Source organism: Halichoerus grypus, chromosome 9, assembly GCF_964656455.1.
Source record: "Halichoerus grypus chromosome 9, mHalGry1.hap1.1, whole genome shotgun sequence".
In the NCBI taxonomy this organism is placed as follows: Eukaryota; Metazoa; Chordata; class Mammalia; order Carnivora; family Phocidae; genus Halichoerus; species Halichoerus grypus.
This window is the reverse complement of record NC_135720.1, coordinates 14001027-14028061: the sequence shown is the minus strand read 5'-3', so window position 1 is coordinate 14028061 and position 27035 is coordinate 14001027. Positions and strand designations below refer to the sequence as shown.

Sequence of the window (27035 nt, the reverse complement as noted above, 5' to 3'; positions counted from 1 at the left end):
ATAAATAAATAAAATCTTTAAAAAAAAAAGGAATCCCATGGTAAATAAGAGCCACTAAACTTCTTTTAAATCTTCTGATGAAAAAATACTGATGAAGATCATGCCGATTCAGCTTTAAGCGCACTTTAAACAGTAATTCTTCTCCTTTCACAAAGGTGAAGTCATTTCTTTCATCTGTCAGTGTATTTTAGAGAACCTAGTACATCTCAGCGCATCAGCATTCAAACCTGACTTACTTCATATATATTTTAATGAGGAAAGGGAGTATGCAAAACTAGCTGAGTCTTAAGCTCTAACTTCCAGTTTGTAGGAAATACTGTGACTTGAGGAACAAGTTAAATGCCACCCTAGTAGCCTGATCTTCTGAAATGAAAATTCAGTGCAAGGTCATGAAAAGGGGTGGCAGTTGGCAGAGCTGTTCTAGACTTAAACAATGTAACCACAGATTCCATGTGTGATCCTTAGTTGGATCCTGGTCTGAAGAAGCCAATTAAGGCAGCTGGGGAGAACTGAAGACATCTGAATTGGGTACTTGAAGATACTTGAAGATATTAGGGAAATACTGTGAATTTTGTTATGTGTGATAGATAGTAAATGATTAAGGAGGAGAATGTCCTTATTTTTAACAATGCAAGTGGAAATAAATAAATAATATTTGTAACTTCTAACACCAAGAAAATATGAAAACATATCAGTTACTGAAATTAGGTAACATATATCGGTGTTTGTGCCAGTTACCAAATTGTTGCCTCTTGGCAACAAATTTACCCATCATTGCCCTACTTTGTGCTACCGCAGCTGGACCTGTGTCCTTTGGCACCATGTTGCTTTGTCAGTAGGGGGTGGTGGAAGGACATGTAGGAGGAAGGGGCTTCTCTTCTTGTTTCTGATCTGGGGCACAGCTGCCCAGGGTGCTCTTGGACCACGTGTTAACAGGGTGCCAAGATATTTAGTCCACATTACTCTGGATGTTTCTGTAAGGGGTTTTTGGATAAAATTAACATTTAAATCAATGAACTTTGAGTAAAGCAGAATGCCCTTCATAATGTGGATGGCTTCATCCGAACAGTTGAAGGCCTGAAAAAAGACTGGCCTCCCCTGAGCAAGAGAGAATTCTCCAAGCAGATTGCTTTTGAACTGGAACTGCAGCCTCAGTTCCCTGGGCTCTCTCCAGCCTGCTCGCTCACATTCTAATTTTGAACTCGTCAGCCTCCATAAGTCATACCTGCCAATTCCTCCTAATAAGTCTCACACATCCTATTGGTTCTGTTTCTCTGGAAAATCCTCACTAATGCAGATACAAACTGATGCTTAACCCAATAGCAAGTTTTGCTGACACCCTGGGTGGGAGGCTGCTTGCTTACCATTCCAGAGGGTTTTCTGTTTGCAAGGCCTGATCCACCACCACTTGCAGACCAGCTCTGGCCCAGGGCAGCCCAGGAAACTTTTCTGTTAAGTGGACCAAAGCCACGCTCTCTCCAGTAGGCTTGATTCCACCTCTGGGGGAAGGGAAGCCCCTTCCAAAGGTGTTCTTCCCTTGGGTACTCTTTTTCAGTCTTAGTGTATGAGTTCACTCTTATCCCCTAATAGCTTATCCTATTATCAGTTAAAAATTCTTTGTTATCAAAATTATCCCTGTTCAAATTCATGGTATGGTTTCTGTCTCTTAATTGGACTTTGACTAATACAGTATTTATTATCATATTACTATTATTTTATGTTTGAGGTTTTTCATTAGTTATACCAAATTTGTGATCATTTATTAAACATTTTACATAAAACAAAGTACTGTTTTTGTTTGTGTACTTCTCATAGGAAGAGTCCAAAATATATAACCAGAGTCATGATTGTATTGTATACTTTTTTACTAATACCCTAAGAGAAGATTTATATAAATTATCTGTCTTAAAAATATACACATTACTTCCAGCTGAGTTAACTCATTTTTTTTTAAGAGAATGCTAGTGAGTATTTACACACAATGTAATTTGCTGTGAATTTTCATAAGCTATAAAAGTCTTTAATAATAAATCAATTTAAGCTTTTTTGGAAATAATTTCTACTAAAGATTCATAATCAGCATAGTCCTTCAAGGACTGTACGAGTTCATCCAGCAGAAACTCCCCTTGCATGAAGGTTTCAAGATCATGAAGTGACTTGTTTATTCTGTGATCTGTGACCCGGTTCTGTGGAAAATTATATGTTCTTATTTTCTCTGACCTTCCTTTAGTTCCAACCTATATAAAAAGATACAAGATACAGTTAGATTCAGGGCAACTAAACCTATAAATTTAACTTACCTGGAGATTAAGCTCTTGATTTATAATTTGAAACACAATGTAAGAACCAAGTTTTAAACATTTTGAATCCTCAAATAACATAGGAACATAACAGAAAAAAAAAGGAATACTGGCTTTAAAGGCCGACAAATTTGTAGCTGATCTTCTCTCTGCCATTTCAGTGCTCTATGACTTCAGGCATTTATTTCAACTTTAGTTTCCCTATCCATAAAATACAAACAAATAATAGCTACTACACCATGATGATGTAAACATACAGCCTAGCACAGAGATGGTATTCAAATGGTAGCTAAATATATACATATATATATATATATATATATATATATATATATATAAAATCTCTGTGAATTAATCTGATCATTTTCAGTGATGACACAGTGATAAATTCCCATAAATTAATAAAGGGCTCTGTAATTATAAAAGTAAATACCAAATAGGAAGAAAGTAGTTCAGTTTGCTTTCCAAATTTCTTCCATAATTTTCAAAGGATTCAAAAATGGGAATTCCATATATCCTTTTTTAGTAACTTTGATTAAAAGTCTGAGAAAAGGGGGCGCCTGGGTGGCTCAGTCGTTAAGCGTCTGCCTCCGGCTCAGGACATGGTCCCAGGGTCCTGGGATCGAGCCCCGCATCGGGCTCCCTGCTTGGTGGGGAGCCTGCTTCTCCCTCTCCCACTCCCCCTGCTTGTGTTCCCTCTCGCTGTGTCTCTCTCTCTCTCAAATAAATAAAATCTTTAAAAAAAAAAAATAATAAAAGTCTGAGAAAAGCCCTTAAATATAGAAACCAGGGTAGGGATTTAAAATTACTATAAAACAAAGATAACCCTAGGTTGAGCTACTTGAATTGTTTCCTTATTTTAACAAATACATTGGAATAACTTTAACATGTATAAAAACTGGGTTATCTAAAAATACTTTTATCCTTTTAAATCCAGTTTTACCTGAACCTTTCTAGCACTGTATCTTTTACTTGTTTCTTCCTCCAGATGCATGCTGTACAGTTTGGCACGTAGCTTCTTCATAGCCATCTCTCTGTTTTTCAGTTGAGATCGCTCTTGTTGGCATTCAGAAACAACACCTGAATAGTGTTATGAGAATTATTAAAGAGTTTTAATAGGAAAATCTTCATTTATTATCAAGGAATACTCTTTTTCCTTCTTTTTCTTCTACCCTTATAAGGAGAAAAAACAGAACTCTAATAAAAAAGGAAGACTATTAACAAAAGACTTTTATAGGGTTCTTAGAAAACTGAAAATATATTCATATTGGAGGCAGACATACTGAACAATAAGCATTAATCATTTAATATGGATTGTTTTCCCATACCCTTAGCTAGCCACCATAATTTTTTTAAGTAATAATTACTCATCACTGAACAAAAATAAAGTTAATCCTACTACTAGAGATAGTCACTATTCATATTTTTATGAGGATTTTCATCCATTTTTTCCTATTCCTGTTTACATACTATGTATTACATAGACATCATAAAGTTTAACTCGAGGATTTCCTCATATTTTAAAAAACAAAAACCTATCAGTCTGCTCCTATAAACCACTGCTGATCCATGGGAATTATGCCTATTTGAGACTGGTCACAGGAAGAGATTCCTGTATTCTTTCCAGGTAACAGAGTTTGCTATCCATATGCTCTATCACATGTAAATCACTGCAGTAATGACTGTAAAGCACATTTAGTGCTCCCTGATAGTAGACGGAAGACGTAAGAAGTATTTAGACACAGCTCCACTGCCTGTCCACGGTCAGAACTGCTGGAGGTTTGCGGGTGGACTTCACGGAGAAGCAGGCCTGGAAGTTAAGTGCAGCACTTTGCAGGTGAGCATGTTTCTAGGTAGTGAGTCCAAGCTTTCATCTTCTCAAAGGAGTCTATGTCTCCTCCCTTCCAAGAAGGCTAAGAAATAGTGATTTAGAGCACTTTCTGATAAAGAAGAACCTATGATAATGACTTCATTCTGAGGATTTTCTTTTATTTATTTTATTAAATTTTTAAAATTTTTTTAAAGATTTTACTTGCCAGAGAGAGAGAGGGAGAGTACAAGCCACCTAGGTGCCCCTATATTTTTTTATTTTAAGTAGGCTCCACACCAACGTGGGGCTTGAACTCACAGCTCTGAGATCAAAAGTCACATGTTGTACCTGACTAAGCCAGCCAGGTGCCCCGGATTTTCTTTTAATAGTGATATTTACTAAGTATAAGCTTCAGGAAGCTACCTGGAAGCACTCTCCACACCTTTTCTTCATGGTCACCAGTATGGAAATTCTCTGGGCTTAGATCCCTCCGTCTTCCTGGCTTTGCAATTATCCTGCAGAGTTTCATCTAAGGATTCTAAATAAAGTATTTAATAATAATATATACTATAATAATAGTATATATTCTGGTAATTAAGGATCTATTACAGTGGAGAATTAGTCAGGTTATTCAGAATTTGATTTCTTTCTTCAAAGTTTTATGCTGAAGGGATAAGTACATACCTGTTGGAAGATGAACTATCCGGACAGCACTGTCCGTGGTATTTACATGCTGTCCTCCAGCTCCACTGGCTCGCTTAGTATCAATTCGCAAATCTTTTGGGTTAATCACCAGATTAATCTATACACAAGAGGAAATACTGGGACTTAAAAATATCACATGTATATGAACTGTTCAAAGGCAAGAACTATCCATTTATAAGTATAAATACATGTCATGTATAGAATTAATAGAAGATTAAGAAGGTTTTAATTTTAAGAATATAAAGTAGTTGGAATACCGTTTTTAAAACGTCTATTTTTTAGAAGAGTGGTGGATCAAAATATAATACAAAACAAAAACAAGCCCTCCAAATCCTCAAAAACTAGACTTCTCTGTAAAATTACCCTCTCCTTACCACATGAACAGAAGAACTTAGTTAATATTAGAAATGGGAATACAGGAACTAATGTGAGCTTCTGTGGATTATTTCTGAGTTTAAAAAGACAACACGGGAAAAAAACAATGCTAGTTTAAGAACAATGGGAAGGCTTATTTTGTTTAATTTTAAATAAAGGAGGACTTAAACATATTTGGAGGCAGGGGAGAAGCACATGAGAACAGCACAGGGCAAAGCCAAGAAGTCATACATACACTGGGATCCAACATCAATGTAATGCTCGTGTTACGTCTGGAGCACTAGATTTAAAAAGCTCTGTTTCATGAACAGCTGTGGACCCCCTGCGACACGTCCACAACCCTGGCAGCAGGCCTCCTATCATTCATAGGCCCTCAGTGTCTCCCTACATGGCTCCTTTGTACGGCCGCTAGAACCATTAAATATGGACTTCAGCCCATCTTCTCCTGTAAACCACTTCCATCTCCAACATGCTTAAACCAAAATGACTAGGATCTAGATGTGGCTCCTGCCATGTATTCTACTGCATGCTCTTCCTTAACTGTTCTGTGCCACATCTAGGCTTTACACAAAAATTAGATCTAAAGAAAGGAACTTAGAGTCAAATAGCACCTTTCCCCCAAATTAATAGAAACCCTCAATTAAACTTCCTTTTCCACCAGTCATTCATACTTCATCCTGGAAAAACAAGTCATATATTTCTTATCACTTTCAGCAGAAGGGATGGAAGCAAAATAACTTTTTTTTTTTTTTTTTACAAATACATAAACTGAGAATTTGCTTGTGAGAATGAAGTGTATTCATTATAAGCACTGTAACAGTATATTTCCATTTTAGTGTGATTGGGTTATGAAGCAGCAATTCTGTTAAGTAGTTACCCTTGTTAAAACACGACTCCTCTATTAACACTGGGAAAGTCAGACAAAGCAAAAATTGTTACGAAAGTGATCAGTAAACCCTATTTAAAGTAGATTAATAATGTTTCTTCTATAGAGATGATCTCAGAATAACTACTTTAAGCTTAGTGGTGGAGAAAAATTAATAAATAGTGCAACATTAGGTCCTTTATACATCTTTATAAATTGTTACCATCTGTTGTGAAATCACACTTTTTAGACCGAGGTAAGAGATTCTCCAAAAAACCCAAAATACGTGATGAAGGCCAAATGATAAGAAAAGGAATTTAGTACTGAATATCAGTTTAGTAAAATGAGTTGTTACTATGGGGGCAGTGCTGGGCCCAGGATTCCAAGGAGAGACTGTGATGCCTTACCTCGGTTGGTTGGGGTAATATGGCTACAGTCATGGTGCTAGTATGGATGCGGCCTTGCTTCTCTGTCTTTGGCACTCTTTGTACTCTGTGCACACCACCTTCAAATTTCATGTGCTTATAGGCTTCTAAACCCCCAATGCTGGCAGATGCATGTCTAAGGCCACCTTGAAAATATTGGGAAAACAGAATTATTATTCTTGTGATTTATAAACAACTGACCATCACTTCCACCATCTTGAAATTACATTGAAAAGAGCTACGAAACAATAGAAGCATACAGAATGTAAAACACATTGAAAACCTTAGCAAGTCCATGATATTCAGTGTTTTAATATTTAATACCTTTATTGCTAATAACCACTAAACATAAAGCATTTATGGTATTAATGAACTGATTGAATAACATGTCTAAAAGACCCCTTTTAAAAGACCATTAATCATTTAATGGTGAGTAGTGAATGACTAACATAGACCACTTCAAAATTGGCATATTTGTATTCAAAATTATTAAGTAAATGATGAGCATAAAATCAGGTAAGCTTCCTTATCAATAAATTCTAAAGCTTAGTCGTAGTCTTTCCAACCCTTATCCTAGTACACATGTAGATAAACTAAATCTGTACTCTTCCCAAAACGACTTAAACAGTTTACTGACCTATTTCACTTGGAAAATATTCCAGGGTTTCAAAATGCCATCTTTTAAATGCAGCATATTGCTGATACATATCAAACATCTCTGAAGTAAACAACATTGCCTCCTGACCCCCAACTCCTGCAGTTACCTCCAAGATCAAATCATTTTCATCTGTTTCTTCTGAGGGAACCAAAAGTAAAATAATCTGTAAATACAAAAATATCACCCCTCCTATAATTAGGAATTATTTAAAACTTAACAAAAAATAAAGCTAAATGATTAGATGCAGGATTTTAAATATTGTATTAGTTTCTCTAAGCAAACAGTATTGCTGATTGCTCTTCAACTATCTTGCCAATGAGAAGCATCTAGTAATGCATAACTTCTATAAAATACTAGTGTAACAACTATATTATAAATGCTGTAAGGTCCAGCTGAAACTTATATTGCATTGCATTGTTTTGTTTCTTTTTGATGTTCATGTATAATTTTATGTCAGTTCTCTGTTCAGTTAATTAAGAGTTTGTTGTGAGTAGGACACTATATTGTGTAGAATGCAAAAGAAGATTCTAACTCTATCCTTCTGAAATCTATAGCTTACTAAAGCAGAAAAGAAAAAAAAAACTCTCACATTGTATCTTCTTAAGCTTCTTTAATTTGGAAGAGAACATATGTCCTTTTATTTCACAAAATTAGAAAATGGGTAGAAGGCAAGTTACATGAGACTTTTCACTTCATAGTGGAACTTTCCCTCTGGAATGGGTGGTAAGGACATTAACTTTTGATGAGTCCATTATCTGATTAAAGACAGAATCTTTAAATTAAGCTCCCTCTTTTCTGGGCTCCTTTCTCACCTTGCCATGTCCTTTTACTTATATCCTCAGAGATAACTATTGTAAATCTTTAAGCTCTGGTTTCCAGAATGAGCAAAGAGTGGTTCTTATTTAATATAATGATTACTATTCATCTAAAGCCTATAGATTCTCCTAGGTATAAAACCAAAGCACCACAATTCAGTTCTAAAAGCCCCAGGGCCCACTCTAGGCCTGGCACTCTAATAGTGCCAGAGACACAAACGTAAAGAAATATTCCTGCTGCCAAGGAGCTCACTATCTACCACTCCTCCATAACCTCTTCTACCCATCGTCTACCCCCACCCTCACCTCTCTTAAATAACCTAAAGAGGGGGCAGATATAATACTGATATTTATTTCATTACTTTTCCAAAAAATCCTATCAACGTTGAGAGTCACCTTTTTTTCCACGGCTCTCCAACCCTTTTGGTATGATAAAAATAGGACCACATGGAGTATGCTTTTTCCTGCTTTAAAAAAGTTTATAATTCTAAATAATAACAAGCTACTTAGTTCTTGAGTTGTTTTTATAAACTTCTAATAAAATTCATTAGAAGTAATAGCACAAATGCTTTATTCTTTGCACAGATACCATACCTGATGCTTCAGCTGAGTGATTTCTTTTTGACATGAGCTTATTTCATTCTCTGCAAGTTTCCTTAAGTCTTCATTTTCATCTGCGAAAATAAAGCAGTAGGTTAAGTTTTCCTTAATGTCAAACTGCCAACAGAATTCAAAGTCATTATTTTATTATTATTGTAGCTGAAGGGAAAAATAAAGTGTCTTTCTTGTCCTTTAATAACTGCCATTAATTAAAAGTGCCATTTTATGCATTAGTTTTTATTTATTTTATTTTATTAACTTAAAACAAAAAACATTTTTCCTGATGACAGAAGTATAAGTAAAATAAAAAATAAGAATCTACAAAAAAATAAAGAAGCTATTAAACTATTCTATAATTCTACCTCCATGAAATACTCATATTAAAAAATACGTTTTAGTTTTCCAACTTAGACTACTAACAAATATAATGAGTAGTTAAACCAGAAGGGAAATTGAAGGTTCCATCAGTTAAACCACAATGGAATTAAAAAATAGAAAGTTATTTATTGTCTCTTTAACAAACATTTCATTAATATAAAATAAATATCCACCCAAGTATTTAGATCCTGCCTCATGTTCACAGAATGTTTACATGAAGTACTTCCCCCCACAACTCGCTTTACTCTTTTACTTCATCTTTTGAGTTTTCATTTTTATCTTACAAAATATACCTTCTCATCCCTCTATCCTATGGACAACATGCAACCTACAGAAAGGAGAGAAGAGAAATTTTTTTAGCTCTTACACATAGCTGTCTTTGAGCAGCTCACTTTGGTGAAAGATCGGACTGTTCCAAAGTATCAGTTTGTATGTTTGTTCATTTATGAAGATCCAACTATGCTGGGAATTAGAGATGATAATATGTAAGACCTGCTCTCAAGGCAGGGTTTTAGATAATTTTAGTTTCTTTATAACTTTCTAGGGGAGAAAAACAAAGAATAACAACCTAAAACACTAGGTGATTAAATATTAAAATAGTAGCACACTAGATGATTGTTTTTGTGTTTATCTTGGGGATGGGCAGAAAATGGAAAGAAGCATTAACTCAAGGAGAGGTAACAACACAAACCATGAGATAAGCAATGATGGGAAGTGTTGGTGGAAAGGCAAGATATTATTCTGGCAAGAATCTGGCATGGAAGAAATTTGGTGAAATGGCAAATGGGTTGAAACAGAAAAAGGAAAAACGAATTCTAGTCCTAGTTCAACCACTAAGGTTCTCTTAGGCCAACACTGACAATTTCTCTGAGTCTCCATTATCTTGAGAAAAATGAAGGAGCTGGGCTGGATGACCTCTAAGGTGCCTTTCAGTTCTGAAGTGCAGTTCTTCTGTAAGGCTAAGCAGATTGGAATTAAAGTCTAGAAGTAATTTAATTTTAATACTACATTTTATTTGTTAAGCCAGTATACCCAAACCATTATCATTTCAACATGTACTTTAAAAATATTAAAAATTATGTTTTTATATTAGGTCTCTGAAATCTGTTGTGTTATTTTATCCTTACAGTACATCTCAATTCAGACTAGCTACATCATCGGTGCTCGTCAGCCGTATATGGCTGCTGGCTCTAGAGGGTTTAAACTGAGTAGTTATTTCTAGGCAATGGAAATACACTAGTCCTTTCTCATTCAGTATTATTAATCAACATGTTTACTGGGCACCTATCACAGGTAAAAGGGTCTTTTTCTCTTCAACCTTTCAAGTACCGACTTGTTGTCACCCCCTCTTTTCCTATCCAAACTTCAGGAGATTAAATGCCATGTTTATTATTTCTCTTGTTAATTCTCATTTACTTCTCAAGTTCTTACACTGGATTTCATAATCGTATCAATAATACCATTTTTATTAAAATCACCCATGACAAAATTGCCAAATCTAAAGGCTTATTTCAGTGAGCTGAAAAGGTGAGCCCTTTTTAAGTCAGGTATCAACAATCCCTAACTTGAAATTTTAGTTGGTTTTTATACCTTCATTTATCTTGTTCAAGGTCCCAAAGTTCTGCTTGTTCTTTCTTGATCTTTTATAACTTCCTCCTCTGCCTGCTCCTCAAATAGTATGTATTTCTGTCTTTGTTAGCGTCTTATTTGTATCTCTACAAATTCTTCCTGAGTACTCTCATCTGCTTCCAAGCTTTACCTTATCAAGTATATGCTGAGAGTTCTCATATGATTATTCAGGCTCAGTTTTTCTCCTATGCCAGTAGTTTTTTCTCCTAGACCATGATCTTTATCTGAATTTCTTTATCTGAATGTCCTTATAGGTACTCCTAGCTAAATATGGCTGCCCGTTCAGCGCAAAACATCTTTCTCCTAAAATTTACCCAACTTTTATATTCTCATCTTACAGTACCACTCACGTTCTGAACCCAGAAGCTTAAGATTTTTCTTAGAATTCTGGCTCTTCACCCTTCCCAGGACATAAGCCGCCAAATGCAGACTATTGTTAGAATGTCTTGTTGGTGAGGTCCCTGCTTACCACCACCTCTTCCTTGGACTGTTTTAACAGCCTCCTCACTGGCCTGTCAGCCACTGGGGTCCCTGGAAAATACTCCCAATCCATCTTCAACACTGGGGCCAACATTAATCCTTCTTTAAAAAGATGTCACTTCTCTGCTTAAAAACATGTGCTAACTTCCCACAGTCTGTAAGAACAAATCCAGTTTCTTTGTCAGGAAGGGTTCTTAACTGTCTTTCTGGTTTTAAGTTTCTATTACATTATTGACACCCACACCTACTCTGTGCTCCTGCTATATTCTAATCTTCCAATTTGGTACTTTCTTCTTGCAGGTCACCTCTGCCTTCAGTCTCCTTCTCTTGCACTGTTTGGCAACCTCCTGTATTCCCTTCAAGATCCATTTAAATGCCACCTTTTGCTTTTTATAACATTGCTCTTTATTGCAGAAATTAAAACAAGCACTTATCCACTTATATTTTTACTTCTTAAACATTGCTCTTCTTCACTAGGCTGTCAACTAAAAAGTAGTTCCCTATTTTTTTGGTAATTAGAGGTGTCTGACAAAGTAACTCAGGAATTGCTGAATGCTATTTTCTATCGTTATATAAAGGTGAGTTGTGTTCTGCCAGTAACAATTTTCTAACATTCTGTTTCTCTATAGCTTGATTTTTAAAATATTTAAACCTTAAATCCACTTGATTTTTAAGCTTGGTTTAAGCTATGAAACCAATTTAATTTTCCCCCAAAAGTATTATTCCCAATACAGTTAATTCTTTTTTCCACTTTGGGGCATCTACTTTTTATCTTAAATCACTTAATTTAGATGCTCCTTACCTCTCACCTAGACTATTGCATTAGTCTTCTGTTTTCCATGGCATCTGCAATCTCGTTCCAGGTTGCCTTTGAAACTACCTCAGATCAAGCTTTCTAAGCAAGAAAGCCATTTCTAACGTTCACTCCCTCAATCTAAAAGCTTCCACTGGCTCCCTTCTGCCAACAGGATAAAATCAACCTTTTTAGATTAGTATTTCACACCCTCACCCTTATAAAGTGTTTCAGCCTGCCACTCTCCATAATCTTTCCCCTTCCTTGGTTAACAAAGAGTACAGTGATTGAAAGCATAAGATTTGGAGTCAGTCCAATCCAAACTCCATTCCTTAAAAGCTGTTTAGCCTGAGCAGTTATTTTACATCTATGCCTCATGTTCCTCTTCTGGTGCGTGAGGCTAATAGTACCTACTTCATAGTTTGGTATGTGAACTGGATGAGTTAATACATAAAAATAGTTTAAGAAAACTGAGCCTGAATAATAGAGTATGGTAAAAGATCAGTAAAGGTTAAACTATTCTTAGTATCCTCTAAGGGTGGACCTTTATCCCTGCACAAGGCCTTCCCAACAAGTTCTCCTTGCTTTCCCTAGGTGTCTTTTCAGGTATCTGTTCTCACGTTTCATCTGTGGTATTAATTTTCTCTCCCTGAATACACTGTGACCCTCTCTAGAACCATGCTAGCCAAAGGGAGGTGTAGAAATGCAGAAACTTAGGACCCATCCATGTTTGAATGCACACCAAATCACTGAGGAAACTTGTTAAAAACGCCAATTTCTAGGTCTCGGATTCTGAGTCCAAAGTCTGGCTATGCACCTCTCTTGGCACTATCGCAGGTGGTCTCTTTACCACTCTTTGAGAAACACTGCTCTCAAGCCCGTAACAGAGACAGTCCCTTACTTGTCCTTGGTGAGCTAAAGATCTGCCAGACGGCAGGCAATCAATAAACTTAAATTCTGTAAAAGGGGGCGGAGCATTGTGTCAAGGGACTATAAGGGCTCAAACAGGAAAAGATGGGATGAGAATGCACACAACGATGCCTTGACCTTTGATTTAAACCAAAAAGGGTTGCAACTGAGTAAAGAACTTCTAACTCGGGGAGGTGTGAACACCTGACCAGGGGCATAGTGGGGAAAAGCAAACGAAGAGTCAAGAATCGGCTTTGAATCCCGTTCCCCTGGGTCCGGCCCTCACCGTCTAGCAAGTGCTCGGTCTCCTGCAGCTCCCGCTCCTTTTCGCTCAGCAGTTTGGCGGCCGCCAGCAGCTCAGACCCCCTGACCTGCAACTGGGCTTCAGATCCTGCCTGACGCTCCAAGAAGGTCCGCAAGGGCCCGCCGCGAGCGAACAGCTCCTCCAGCGGCAGGCTTCCGCAGTTCAGGTGCCGGCGGGCCGGGCTGACAACCTGGCGGGCCCACAGACACCGAGCAGCACTCCGAAGAAGCTGGGACCGCATAGCTGAATGGCAACCCCCGAGCTCGACCAGAGCCGGAAGTTTCGGATGGCGAATCTCGCGACACCGCGCGGAGTTTGGAATCCGGCGAGAACTGACCGTGACCAGCCCGGCGCACGCGCCAGTTTTAAAGGGCCTCCCGAAAGCCTCGGTGGGAACTTCGTGGCAAGCATTTAAACGCCTTTTTATTCGCGGAGGCCGGAAGGGGGCGGAGCGGGAAGTGATCCGAGTGGGTCCCGGAGATCCCCGGCTCATTTAGAAGCTGGGTCGGAAGCGCCTCCTTGAATGTACTAGGGCGGTGTGTTGGGCAGGAGGGGGGATGCTGAAAGTTGCCACTCGGTTTTCTGATCTCGAGGATTTATTTCCCAAGCACTGAATGAGGATCTCGAGTACCGCAGTGGAGGGTAGTGTAGTCCGCTAGCGGGGTTGAGGTCACAGCCACGAAAGTCCTTTCCAGTACCAGCCTGGCTTTTCGTCTCCAAGAGTGATTTGTAGGACGGGCATCGCTGTGTGTTTACTCCTCTTCCTTTTTTCTGCTCATGTCTCTTCGACGGTGGGTAAGGACGGGACTAGTCTACTCGAAGGCAACCAGGAGAGTGATTTCCCCAAATCTGCTTTCCTGCCTTTATGTGCCACGAAATTTACTTGCTTTCAAACGACTTCCTTCCTCACCGAGTCTCTTGCCCGTCCATTCTCACTCCGAGTTATCGTTAGCTACTTTTTAAAAGAGATTGAGTGATTCCATGTTCCAATAAATCACAGCGCAGCAAAACCTTCAGAGTCCCGCCTTCGGTAGCCCAACCTCCATCTGCCTCCAAAAACCTTGAGATAGCGGATTGGTGCCAGGCATACTGAGGTTTATTGGTATAACGCTTTGCATTTTTTCAAAAGAGCTTTTCACAGCCCACCAGAGGGATGGATATGGGGGTATAAATATAACCAAGACAGTCCTGGGGATGCAAGGGCTGACTCAATCCGGGAATTCCACTACCTGACTGGTTTGCGCAGTGTACTAAATGTTTTCACTGTTGAGAGAGCTGAAATACTGAACACTCTTGCAGTTTTGTTTTTTAAAAAATCAAATGGTAAATACGGGAGCCCTTGGCAAGGTTAAGTCATCCCGAAGTCGTCTAATCAAAACTACTGAGGTTTGGTATAAAATTCTTGGAAGATGAGCTTGCATTATCTCTTATTCACTCCTTAGCTCTACATACAAATGCAAAGTGAAGTGGAGGAATGAGATGACTCTCCAAATTATATAAAGCAAAAATAGATTTTGCTACTTAAAAGCTCCAACTGATTACCTCAACTATTCGTTTCACTTTCTGTATTCAAGCCACACTGCTTTATAAAATCGTTTTTCTTTAAGATAGTGGTTGAAACCCATTTTAATTCTGATCCGAGTATAGAATAGTACTGATCAGGTCGTTTTTTAATCTTTATTAGAATTAGCTATTTCCCAAGTCTAAACTCTGAATTTTTTTTAAACCATAGACATGGTGGGAGTCATTTGAACGCAGTATGTTAAATTTCTCAGCTGAATTCTCAAGTCATTTCAAGAATATTATTTATAAAAGGTGAAAAAACCTGATGGAACGCTGTGAAGAATCCAGCCAGAAATTATTATATTCCCTAAGATGTATAAGCAATTTAAGTAATATAAATAAATGTACCTTTTACTCCTATAGTGTTACACCAATGAGGAAACAGTAACTTGTCTAAGGATACATTGGTGAATTCTTTATTAATTCAAAACATTTTTAAAAAGTGTAATGCATGTGCATTTTACAATAATATCCATAGGTTTCCACAGTATCGTTAAATGAAAACAACTGTAGTTTGATTTACTTTGAAAACTAAAAAAAAAAAAGTGTGAGACTTCTGAATTTCCTTACATTATTGTCATGCTCAAATTCTATTATTACATATTGAAGATTCTAGCATTTTCAGGAAGTCTATTATCTGTACATAGGTAAAATGATAAAATAGATTCAAGGACGGGGAAATAAAAACCCAAAACAACTTAAACTGGAGGAAAAATAATCTAGATTATCTATTCAATTTATAAGTACCTACAGTTATTCTGACACTGCAAAATAACCAAGCATGTGTCTCAAGTTGCATTCATGCATTCAAAATTCCTTCATGGTCCACTATTATGACTGGACTACAAAATATGGATATAGATTATTAAGTACAATGAACATAGTAGCAAAAAACTGCACACATTCAATATGATAAATTTTACAGAACCAACACATTGAAATTATTTTTTTATATTTAGCAAACACCCTAAAATCATATACAAGAAGCTGTATTTATGACAAATAGGTTAAAGCAAGGGGGAAAAATCAAGTCTTTTACCTTATTTCAATAATCAGTGTTCATTGTTCTGTTGAGGGCAATATGGAAAAGCACTCAACAAAATGATTACTGATTTAAATTACCTCTTATGACAATTAAACTAAAGTCTTTGCTATCCAAGGGATGTAAAGGATAAAGTAAAGATAGTTCAAGGGAAAAAATTCACTTTCACCTCCATTAAGTGAATATTCAAGCTAACATAGTTTTGGAGTTTTATTTTCCCATTGCACTGTATTTTCTCCATGGTATTTGTTAGCAGTCATTTAATGGAACCTAATAGCAGTACTGAGGAATCTGCTCAGAATTTTTTTAGCTCAGCTTTAATGTCCAGTACATTTACCTCTAATATGATCTCTTATAATGTATTGCTTTACAGTGGTGAAACCTAATAAACACTACCTCAACCAGATGATCAAGGTCAATATTAACAGTGATAAGTCATGACGGTGGTATGTACCTCTGATACCATGTGATATAAATGGCACTTTACTTCTGTGGTCTTCCAAAAACTGGTTAACACCTGTCTAGTCATGGGGAAAACATCAGACAAATTCCAATTAAGGGACATTTTACAAACTACTAGACCAGTACACTTCAATACTGTCAAGGTCCTCAAAACCAAAAAAAGTTTGAGAGACTGTTGCAACTAAGAGGAACTTAAGAAGACAGGATGACTAAAGATTATGTGTATCTTGAATGAAATCCTATAACAGAAAAAAGACACTAGGTAAAAGCTAAGGAAATCTGAATGAAGCATGGACTTAATGCATCAATATTGGTTCATTAGTTGTGACAAATGTCCCAATGGGTGTACAGTATATGGAACCTCTCTGTGGTATCTTCACAATTTTTCTGTGAATCTACAACTATTCTAAACTAAAAGGTTTAATGAAAAATTTTATGAACACACAACCACCTTTTATTCTTTTATTTTCATATTTTCATGGTAAAATTAAAAAAAAATCATACCAGAATGTTTCTATTCCATGCCAATTTCAGTGTTTTCTCATGGCCAGTCTCTCATAACTTAGTTTTAGCTTTATTTCCCATATTTATTTGGCAAATTATTTGATGTTTATATTCTTCCTGTCCTTGGGAATGTTGTTTTATTTCCTTTGGAAATAAAATTTTTCAATGACTTATTTATTATTTATCTTATTTAAACATTTATTTTAAACCCACAGTATTATACATGCATATGCATACACACATCTATATACATATATCTGTGTATGTGTGTCATGGAAAGAAACATACTTCCTGGTTGTAGGTTCAGTATGATGTTCATGAACTGAAAACTGAATTTGAATCATATTGAACAAAGCAGTAACAGATTCATATAGTCCTCCATCTTAAAATAAGCGTGGATGAATAATTAAATCAGATTTTTAAAGTATGTTTTTCTAAAGAATTGGGGAAAAGTGCATTAAAGTGGCATTTAATTCATACATTCTTGAAATGGGAATAATTATTGAGCTGGAGAAGTTTGATAAAGTAGTAATAATATATGTAACACTTTATTCTTTCCACGTTGACTTCTTTTAATTCTCATGGCCACCCTGTAAATAAGGGTATTCTATTCCCCATTTGAAGATGAGGAAGCAGGCTCAGAGAGGTTCAATGTAATATTTGCCCAAAGTCCCATGAGATAGAAATGTAACTTGAATTCAAATTTATAAGTAAAGCCTGGTATTTGGGAACAACTGTATCCATCTACGCACTACCATGTGTGGCAAGGATACTATTAAGAACGTTGCAGGGAAGATCAGAAGCCAAGTTTTTGGTATCAGTTTTATTGATAAATATTTGCAGTTGTAACAAGTGAGGAATAACTAAAACTTTTACAGATTTAATACTGTTTTCTCAGGAGAACAAGCATTTTATATCAGTCAGAAATTTAAAAAGAACTGAAAAAAGCATGCAAATATAAATGTTTGCATAATATATTTTGAAAAATAGGGTCAGCAGCTGTCAATATAAAAACACAGGCAAGAAAGTTTTGTGGAACTGTCTTTACCACCTTTCAAAATAATATGCCATTGTATCCAGAGCAAAGTTTTTAAAATTCATGTTTGATAGGGTTCTATCTATAGGCATTTTAGACCCAAGAAGTTTTAGGTGGGTTTTGAAAGAGTTCTTATTTTCCTATTTTCTGATTGTATTTAAAATTTCTTCCTTCTGTATTTATTCCTCAAAGCATCTGACATGTTGTATTTTTTGCAAATGTAACTTGTCACAATTACGATATGACATTTTTTCAGTATGTTAAAAGTGTATAGAAAAAATGGATATGTTCAAGGTTAAGAATCAGGTATTATTTTAAGTCAGCTTAATGGGGTGAAAATGTATTTTTGCCCCTAATATAGAAACATTATTTACCTACTTCTATAGTCCTTTTGCAAAACTGAACTACCAGGTAAATATATGATATGCATTTCATTCTGTAAGTAAGAACCTAGGCAGCATTAAAGGATACTAATAAACACCCCATGCACCATGACCAAATATCAGAACTGGTCATCCTATGTACATATTTTAAGACTTTTTTTTTTTTTTAAAAGACCACATTATGGTCTTGATTTTTGCACTCCATAACATTGATATCAAAATTGTGTTTTGCTATTTTTGTTCATATGCCAGTGCACCCATTGTGCTTAGAGCTGCCCTATAACACTGTTGGAACATCTGTATTACCTTTGGGTAACATAATAACAATTATCCAGAGTAAAGAAGAAGAAGCATCATCCATCCATTATTAGTGTGATCTATGTACAAGATCCATCTCTGAAGAAATCTGGCTCTCCAATTTAGTTATATACATTTATATATAATCTATACCCTTCACTTTTCTTTCCATGATAGACACATCTGAATTTAGGCACTATAGAAAGAGCATTAATCTCTTCCTGTGTGCATTAGCAGATTCTAACAGTACACAAAGATATCCTGACAATCTAAAACACAAAGTGTACCTTCTAAAGTGCTAATTTGTCCCCAGGGAGGAATATAATCACTAGGAAAAATCAGATTCTATCATAACAAATATTGTGCTCTTGGAATGGTGGCATAGACACCAGTTGAGGGCTTTTTGTTTATTAAAGCTCTGTAATTGAAACAGAAGGAGTTATACCATACTTTAAAAAGTGGTAGAGTTGCAAATATACACACATACTCGTAGATAGAAACTTCAAACATTTTTAAATTAAATGAGAAACCTCCCCCTCCCCCCAGTAGGAATTCAGCGCAGAAATGCTCACATAACATGGCTGCCAACATCCGATGTGTAAATCTGCTCTAGAATAATTCTCAACCCAACTTCCGAATCATGCCTCAAAAGGATATACTAACTTCAAAGTCTGTATTCTACAAATGCCCAGGTTAGAGATTAGGACTCTTTATAAGGGCCCTTATCTTTTACATTTGGTAAAATATTAAAGGTATTGTCAAACAGACAATTCATCTAATAGTCCAAAGTATCTTATAAAGATAACTTATGGCTAGCAGGTCACCATCATATATAGTAACAACGAGAATATAAAGTCTACATGTAAAAAGATGGATGCATGCGGTGTATCATAGTATATTACATATTATCTGGTCATGTGCACCAATTTATTGGGCCTCAAACATAGCAACAAGTATGATATTACAACATATATGTGAATACATCATAGGAGCATAATAAACTCAATTCTACTCAAGAAAAAATTAAATAATTTAGGAACAATAGAACTTCACAATAGAAGTGATGATTCTTGTAGGTTTTTCTTCACTCTTTTGGAAAAAAATAGGACTTTTTGTAAACATCTTCATAGCTATCTTTTTTTCAACATATTACTGAAAGCTATTATTCAAATAGGAAATATCTAATCGACATGGATAAAGTATGTCTTAACACACTAACACTTTCAGACAAAAACAGGCATTTATTAAAAGAAAGGATTATTACAAATATTTTCTATCTTGTATTCTAACTACATTTTCATAAATAATGTATTTAAAAGTGCTGAATATGGTAGGATAGTCAGCAACGCCAGTGTAAACAGAACATTTTGTTTTCTAACTCTGCAAACTTTTTTTTAATCCCATTTTGTCAAACACTGCAACAGCTAAAATATTTGCATAGGGAATAGATAATAGCCCTTTTAACCATATCTCCTGAATTCTATATAAATTAGAAAATCAAATTCACTTAAAAAAACAATTCTTGAAATGTCTTAAGTTTTATGGAAAAAGAAACTTATGATGCCAACCTTTCAAGTAAAATAAATTTTAAAAAGAAAACCCCAAACTTGTTTATTTTAAAAATGTTTAATAAATTAAAAATGAGAGGTAGTTAAAAAATGACAAAACCCATAATTTTAATATCATCCTTAATATAAGGCCAGTATTCTCAGTGGATATAAATATTTTTAAAACTTTCCCTTTAGGTGACTCAATACTATATTTATTAAGTTTAAGTTAAAAAAATAGCCTCCAGGGGATATTAATATTCAAATGTAACACCTTGATATAAATATGACACTGACTTTTCTGTGTGTGCACGTGATAGGATACTGTTTTCTTGAATGTCAAAAGAACATGCCAATATCAGGCAAGTATTCTGTCTTAAAGATTTAGTGGTACTTATAAAAAATAATATGGCAGCTAGAAGATTTGAGCACTGTACTGCCTTTCAATTATGGATGAGTATTAATAGTTTGGTTTTAACATTTTTAAAATAAGTCATTCTGAAGATACTATGAAAACAGTTAAGGTCTGAAGTAGAGAATTATCTTCTTCATAACCCTTACAAAACTTCTCTTGGCTAAAAACTTAGCTTTTCATTGGATTTTGCTTTCAAGGAAAATATGCCACAGGACAGATGCTATTCGTCAAAATGTTTTATGATGCTACATTTAGGCATTCCTTTATTAAATCCTTTTTTTTTATATTCCAAAACTAAGTTATCGAGCTTACTATTTTTTTCTTGCTAAAGTACATACTTTACACAACCGTTTTAGAACTGGAGAGCCAGTCTTTAATAAATTAATTACAGTATTGGACATCTGATATATACATAGATTTTCTTCTATTACAATTAAAAACAGTTATCACTCTTTGATTTGTCATTGAGATAGAATATCTTCAAATTGTTTTGTGCTTTTTTTCTCTTTTCTTCTTCTTATTATTTGTTGTTTATTTTGTTTTTTTACATAGCAAACTATTCTGTAAAGAAAATGCCACAGTTTTGGCAGTGAACAACCAGAGGAATCCCCCATTAGGATTTCCCAACAAACAGAGATAAAGAGCTCTTTTTCCATGTACAGAAATATTGGCTTCAAAATGAGTGTACTGAACACAGTATATAGCATGTTGAATACCATTGTTACAACTTAAAAATTGGCTTTTTCTGTCTTAGATTATATTTAAAAATGCAAGCCACAGCCAATTTTTTTGGCAATTATTTCTATAAGACCATATTGCACAAAAGTCTTTAAATACAGATATAAGTTATGCCATTGGATTAAATATTACAACAGCTACATGGCAAATGAAGCAGTTTTACTTTGCACATGCAGTCTCGGGATACACTAGGAGACTGTTCATAGGACTACAAATACAGTTTGCTTGCAAGTAGAATGAGTGTTGAATAAAACAAACTTAATTTGGCAATTCATTGTTTTTCTGTGGTGTTTTCTCCAAACTTAACCAGGATAACTTTGATAAAAATGGAGACAAAGACCATATGGTTGTATTTTCACAGTAGCCTGAGGAATGCTAAACTGTAGTTCTCCAGGAACTCAGTTTCTGGTGTTATTTAATTACTTTTATTTCCCATCCCAGCCCTCCAAAATGATTTTTTTTTTTAATGAAAATTAAGATTCAGAAGCAGAGTTGGCAGTACTTTCAACAAAGGACTTATAAATTTGAGAGTTCAAAAACCTTGGAAAAGAATCTCTGTGCATTAAGGTATATATCTGAAGTTGGGCATCTTCATACATGTGAGGATTAGGATCCAACAGATTTCTATTGATCACCTCTCTAACTCGAGAATCGAGACTGACCTAAAAAGAAATAAGAGCAGATACATTAAATAAAATTTTTTTCAAAAGCTTTCAATTAAGTAAATATAGGTTTGTGACATTTCAGAGAAACTTCAAAGAGTTAAATCCAACTACCTAAAATCTTGACATTACCTTTTTTTTTTTTTTTTGAGGTTACCTTTACCTAGACTACCTAACCTTGCATACTTTTCTTCCTCAAAAGTTGAACTAAAACAAACAAAAAAACAACTTGTCTTTTAAACCAGAAATTTAGTTCACAGATATCCTGGCTTCCTTGGATTTATCTTTTTTATGCACTCACTCGGGTTTTTGACCATTTCTATTCATAGTTGAGGCACTGGAGAATTCTGTAGCCAGAAGACAAATTTATCTCCTCCTATTAGGTAACTGCTGGGGTGACTCTCTTGATGGGACAAGGTAAAAATCTGTCAGAGAGTAGTTCTCTGGCAAAAATTAGCATGATATCAAGTGCTGATTCCTGATAGTTTTAATAGCCCAACAAATCCTATAGCATCAAAGTAAGAAACCAGGAACGTGGAAGGGTGTAGTAGAGCAAAACCAGAGCAGGCATTTTCCATGTCTTGGGGGTACCTGGCAAGGCACAGAGAACTATATGGTCCTTATCCAGAGATACATCTAAAGATCTCTGTTCTAAAGATTAAGTAGAACAATTGCTTGAAGTGGAGTCTTTGAAAAGAGAAATGTAAGTAGGAATTCAGAATACCCGTGCAAGTAATCAGTACAGTGTTATTTAAAAAGCCAAAATAAATTAAATTCTGCAAATGATAGTTTTTGTTTTGTTTTGTTTTCCATCACTAAATGCTGATCCTGTTGGAGCTGGTAGGACTGCTGGAAAGGGAACTGGGGAAAAATAAATAGCAATAAGGGCAGGCTTGGGGAACGGAAGTAAGTTCTGCTCTGAAGTGACATGTTAGCAAAACCTAAGAGGCCAGCCATCACAAACTTGTCCTGATTGGCTTCCTCAGTCCTCACTGCTGAACACGGACTAGAGCATTGTGATCCATATTATCTGTCTCATGATGTACTCACGTCTATACAAACCTTTTGTATTTATAGCTGAACATTTTGTTGTAAGCATTTTGCAAAAGGCCTTTTGGTTCTGGCTTCTTTTCTCCCCTACTGTTTGGATTGAGCCTGGGGTCTGAGAGAGTCCTAATGACTTAAGTGGCTCATATTCTGCTTGGGTGTCCCCAGATTCCTGAGCTCTATGGCTCATGTGGAATTGGGTTGATTGCTACATCCCAGAGACTGGTGCTATGAGAGGGAAATGGTGATCCAGACTAAATTTCTATGGCTTAGCTAGACCAACGTTACAGAAAAAATTAAAGGTTTCTTGGCTGAACTATATATTGTCTTAAGAAATTCTTTAAAAAAAAAGTTCTGGAAATGGATCATTTAGGTTTTATTCTCTGTGTTATCTGAGCCATCTGAGGTCATCATCAGTACAAAGAAATAAAAAATACAGAATTTTTTCCTAAGATTTTCATTTAAAAATATTGTTTATCTTTCCACCTAATAGGAATATGTTGACACTGGAGTCCAAGCTGATCTCATACTGAAAAGCGGTGTTATGGTAGGGTGAAATCTTACCAAATACACTCAACTGTTTTTGTAAATGTTTTTGCTCTTACTTTCAAACTTGAGAACTTTTTGTTTCAGTGGAGGAGGGAAATGTTAGATTAGTGATAAAGAAAGAAGATCATTTATTTCTTAAATAACAGCATAATTAAATACAGTATAATTGTTTGTGGCTGGAACCATATCCGTTACCTTAAGACAGAGAAATAAAACTACCTTGAATGATTAAATGTCTTGAGTTCTCATTGTATAATTTTATTTTATTTTTTTGCAAATTAAAAACCGTAGTGAAAGATCACAGAGAAAGTCATCCAACATTTAGTAACCTGTAACAAAAACTCATTTGCTATTTCTATTTAAAAAATAAAATATTTACCTTAACGTCTGCTTGTTTGGAAAAGTTGTCAGTCAAAAGAAGTGTAGAGAGGTCAAATAACAAGGATAAACCCCATGGGTATAACAATAGAGTTTCATCTGGTGGCATCTTTGTGCTTCAGATTGTGGAACATCTATAATACAAATTAGTGGGGGTGGATCCCAGCATGGACCTGAGCCATAGTCACCATAGGATTCGGGCACAACTGGATGGCTCATAATCCCATCTAATCTGGGGTCCAATGACTAAGGGCCTGAGGAGTTTCCCATAAAGAACTCATCCCAAGGGAAGAGAAAATTGAGAGGCACAAGACAAGAGCTACCGTTGGGCAATGGGAATTCTGGTAGTACTCAGTCCTCACAGACTCATATCTAGGTGGGGGAAGGGAGGGTACAATGCAGCAGTCACAGCATTAACAGAAAAAGAAGTATTCCTGTGGGCCGGGGCACCACACAGCTCCTACGGATTTGGCAGCATTCACCCAGCAGCTGTGGCGGTGCTGGGAACAATGGCGGTGTTGAGAGGTGGCAAGTGAAGTTTACAAGGCTTACATGACTTTGTGAGAGGCCTCAGGGAACTGGGAAGCATTCACTCGCACCGGGAGCAGGAGACAGGGGAAGGAGGAAAGCAAGTGGCTTGCAAACATACAAATATCCACCTGCAACTCCACAAGCTAGTTAGAAGAAAAATGTCATGAGAGCTGAAGGTTCAACAAGAGTGTGGTGGTAAAGTGGAAGGAATGAAGACCCAAGTCTTGCTAGTGTGGCTTGGGAAAACCTGGCTCAAACTGAGTGATAACACCTGCTTAATCTTGCTACGTTTCCTACCCAGTGGAGGAGAACATCAAGATAGGTGAATATTGCCAGAAGGTTGTATGCTAAGAAGGTTGTATGCTAAGTGTTGACCCTGCCTTTCTGTTCTAGCCATCAAGAGGCAATGGAAATTTTGACTTCATGGACATTTGGGGCGGAATTATGCTGAAAAGGATGAATTTTCACTGAAAGTCTTTTTCCCTTGTGGAGACCCTCCTTAAATTAATTAGGTTAATTCCTTAAACAATTCTTTAGATATCATGATTAAGTTTTTTCCTTCATTTTTTTTCCACTTTATTTTTAATTTTACCAAAGTTGCTTTATTTAGGATTCTTTTGGAAGTAAAATTCTGATATTTTTCTTTTTCCTGTATAAGTTCATATTAAATTTTACCAGTGATAGCTTCTGCCACTGGAGATATTCTTTTTAATTTTAACTAAATTTGGTTTTCTCATGTTAAATTTTATAAAGAATAAATGGATTCTCCTATTAGTTTTAATAAATTTATACCATGTGTACTTTTAGTTGTATTATTTTGTGTTGATTATTTCTACTGAAAATAATTATAAATAAAACTATTGGAATTTATTTCTTGGAACAAAGATCACTGGATAAAGTGCAGTAGCCATATTCCGGGTATGGCCCAAATGATGGGAAAGTTTATTTTGCTTGTCTGAGGGAGAGTTCAGGCATGTGGTTATGATTGCTGTTTCTCATGGTGTCTTAAGTTCTAAGGTTGGGTTTATAGAAGTCTATAGAAGTCATGAAGAAAATACTAGGCAATGGGATTACTAGCCAGCATATTACAGTTGAAAGGGCACCACATTTGGAATCAGAAGACCTTGGGCTTGTGTCCTACAATAGTTGGTTTACCTCTTTGAGAATCCATTTATTTCCTTTGTTGTAAAATGGTGCCCTCTGTCCTAGGGGCTAAAGGATTCTTGTGAGACCTATACTGTGATAATATATGTGAGACCATTTTGTCAATAACAAAGTTTAAGCTCAATGTAAAGTGATATTAGTAATAATAATAATAATAATAATAATTGACCTTCAGTATCATGACACATTTTTGATCACAGTGTCTTCAGACTTTCTATCAACTTGAATTTTACCTTCTCAGAGTGACCCTACCTGACTACCCCTCTTCTAAACAATACCATTGACCTCCACCTCCATCATAATGTTTCTCACAATTTTTAGTAATTTGCTTTTGAGATGATTTGTCTGTCCTGAAATGTAAGCTTTGTAAAAGATAGGCCAATGTTTTTCTTGTTCACCAACATATTCCCAACATCTAACCCAGTATCTGGCTCATAGGAAACAGACAAATATTTTTTGATTGATAATATGCATGCACAAAGAAATTAATCTGGGAAAATACAGTTAAATGAGTCCTGTTTAGAAAAGCCAATTTAAATCATCAAAAGTGCTAATTCACATAATTTTGCTTAAAGAGGCACATACTTGCAAACACAGAATCCACATGTCTATCACATATGCATTATTTTTAGATAATTTGGATTTTAAATAGGTTTACTGCTTTTTTTCTCCCAGATAACAACTGGAAATTCGGGATGAAATCAGAAGACGCAAACAACCCCTACTACTATTCAAATCACCACGGGAGAGAGAGCTGTAAAGTTAGAGATTTAGTGAGTTTTTGAGCTTTTTCTATGCCATTACTCTACACAATGAGGAAGCTGAGGTCAGAGACCCCTGAAATGAGCTGCTCAGTGTCATAAGGATGTTAAGTAGTAACAGGACTGGATTACAGCCCAGATTAAGGATAATGCCATCACTAAAAAGATTTGTAGAAAACTGAACAGTTTTCTTCATTATAGGTATGTCTTTTTATAATTACTTATTCATTCAATAGCTCAATGCTGTTTATAGTAGATAATAGCTTCTAAATAGACTTTTTTTTGAGATTTTATTTTTTAAGTAATCTTTACACCCAACGTGGGGTTCAAACTTACAGGAGTTCAAGAGTTGCATGAGCCAGCCCAGGAAACACAAATAGAATTTTTACTAAAGTTCTTAATTTTGCTGGGTTTGTCTTTTCAATATTTAATAAATATAAACTGCCATCAGCATCTGCTATCTGCTGCAAGATTACTATCAATCTTAAATTCCTCTTTACTACCCCCATTTATTTTCTCTTTGAGAACATCACATAAAAAATTTACTTTTGAAAAATGCTCTTCTTTATGTGTTTTTAGTTGTTTTTTTAAAATTAAAATTTGTCCTTTCCCTCTTGAAATATACGCTATACCAAAAAATGAAAGTTATACTGTCTCCTGATTGCAAACGTCTATTTTATAACATACTGCTCAAGTTATTAAAAATGCATAAAACACGCTCTTCGAGTAATGAAATGTGATTTCAAGCATACTGGCTTCATGAAGAAAATAAGTTATCTAGATATAAATAATTTCGAGAATGTACACTTTCTCTACATTTAACCAAGAGGAACATGAGAACTCAATCAAATTAAGATAAAATGAGTGTCTAGTGAAGAAAAATGAGGTTCTGGTTAAGAATGGAATCCTG

General features: G+C 35.7%; 2 protein-coding genes across 9 annotated transcripts in view; both read right to left on the bottom strand.

The window, feature by feature from the left end:
• Nucleotides 1–1738: 1738 nt before the first annotated feature.
• Nucleotides 1739–13412, bottom strand: MTRF1L (mitochondrial translation release factor 1 like). Of its 7 annotated transcripts, none has more exons than XM_078054557.1 (8): nt 13029–13167; nt 9299–9393; nt 8548–8627; nt 7118–7301; nt 6463–6626; nt 4795–4912; nt 3244–3380; nt 1739–2237 (listed from the first exon to the last, which is right to left on the bottom strand). In XM_078054557.1, exons 2-8 carry the CDS (start codon nt 9300–9302, stop codon nt 2037–2039), a joined length of 888 nt encoding a protein of 295 aa, XP_077910683.1. In that variant the 5' UTR covers nt 9303–9393; nt 13029–13167; the 3' UTR covers nt 1739–2036. The 7 variants fall into 7 exon arrangements, with proteins under 7 accessions (XP_077910683.1, XP_077910688.1, XP_077910684.1 ...); XM_078054562.1 differs by having other exon boundaries at nt 7118–7276; XM_078054558.1 differs by having other exon boundaries at nt 9299–9388; nt 13029–13163.
• Nucleotides 13413–16561: 3149 nt separating this feature from the next.
• Nucleotides 16562–27035, bottom strand: part of RGS17 (regulator of G protein signaling 17) — a 93007-nt gene continuing 82533 nt past the window's right edge. Inside the window, exon 5 of one of the 2 annotated variants that reach the window (XM_078054563.1) lies at nt 16562–21695. In XM_078054563.1, coding sequence (XP_077910689.1) covers nt 21507–21695 — 189 coding nt within the window. In that variant the 3' untranslated portion in view covers nt 16562–21506. The remainder of the gene's footprint in view (nt 21696–27035) is intronic. The other variant, XM_036070140.2, reaches the window with a different exon arrangement.

Excerpts from the sequence above, each read along its gene's own strand:
- MTRF1L (XM_078054556.1), bottom strand. The coding sequence starts at position 13,287 with ATGCGGTCCCAGCTTCTTCGGAGTGCTGCTCGGTGTCTGTGGGCCCGC. Across the intron at positions 3,381-4,794 it reads GATAGTTCATCTTCCAACAG|GTGTTGTTTCTGAATGCCAA; the intron begins GTATGTACTTAT and ends AACACTATTCAG. Across the intron at positions 2,238-3,243 it reads ACAGTGCTAGAAAGGTTCAG|GTTGGAACTAAAGGAAGGTC; the intron begins GTAAAACTGGAT and ends CTTTTTATATAG.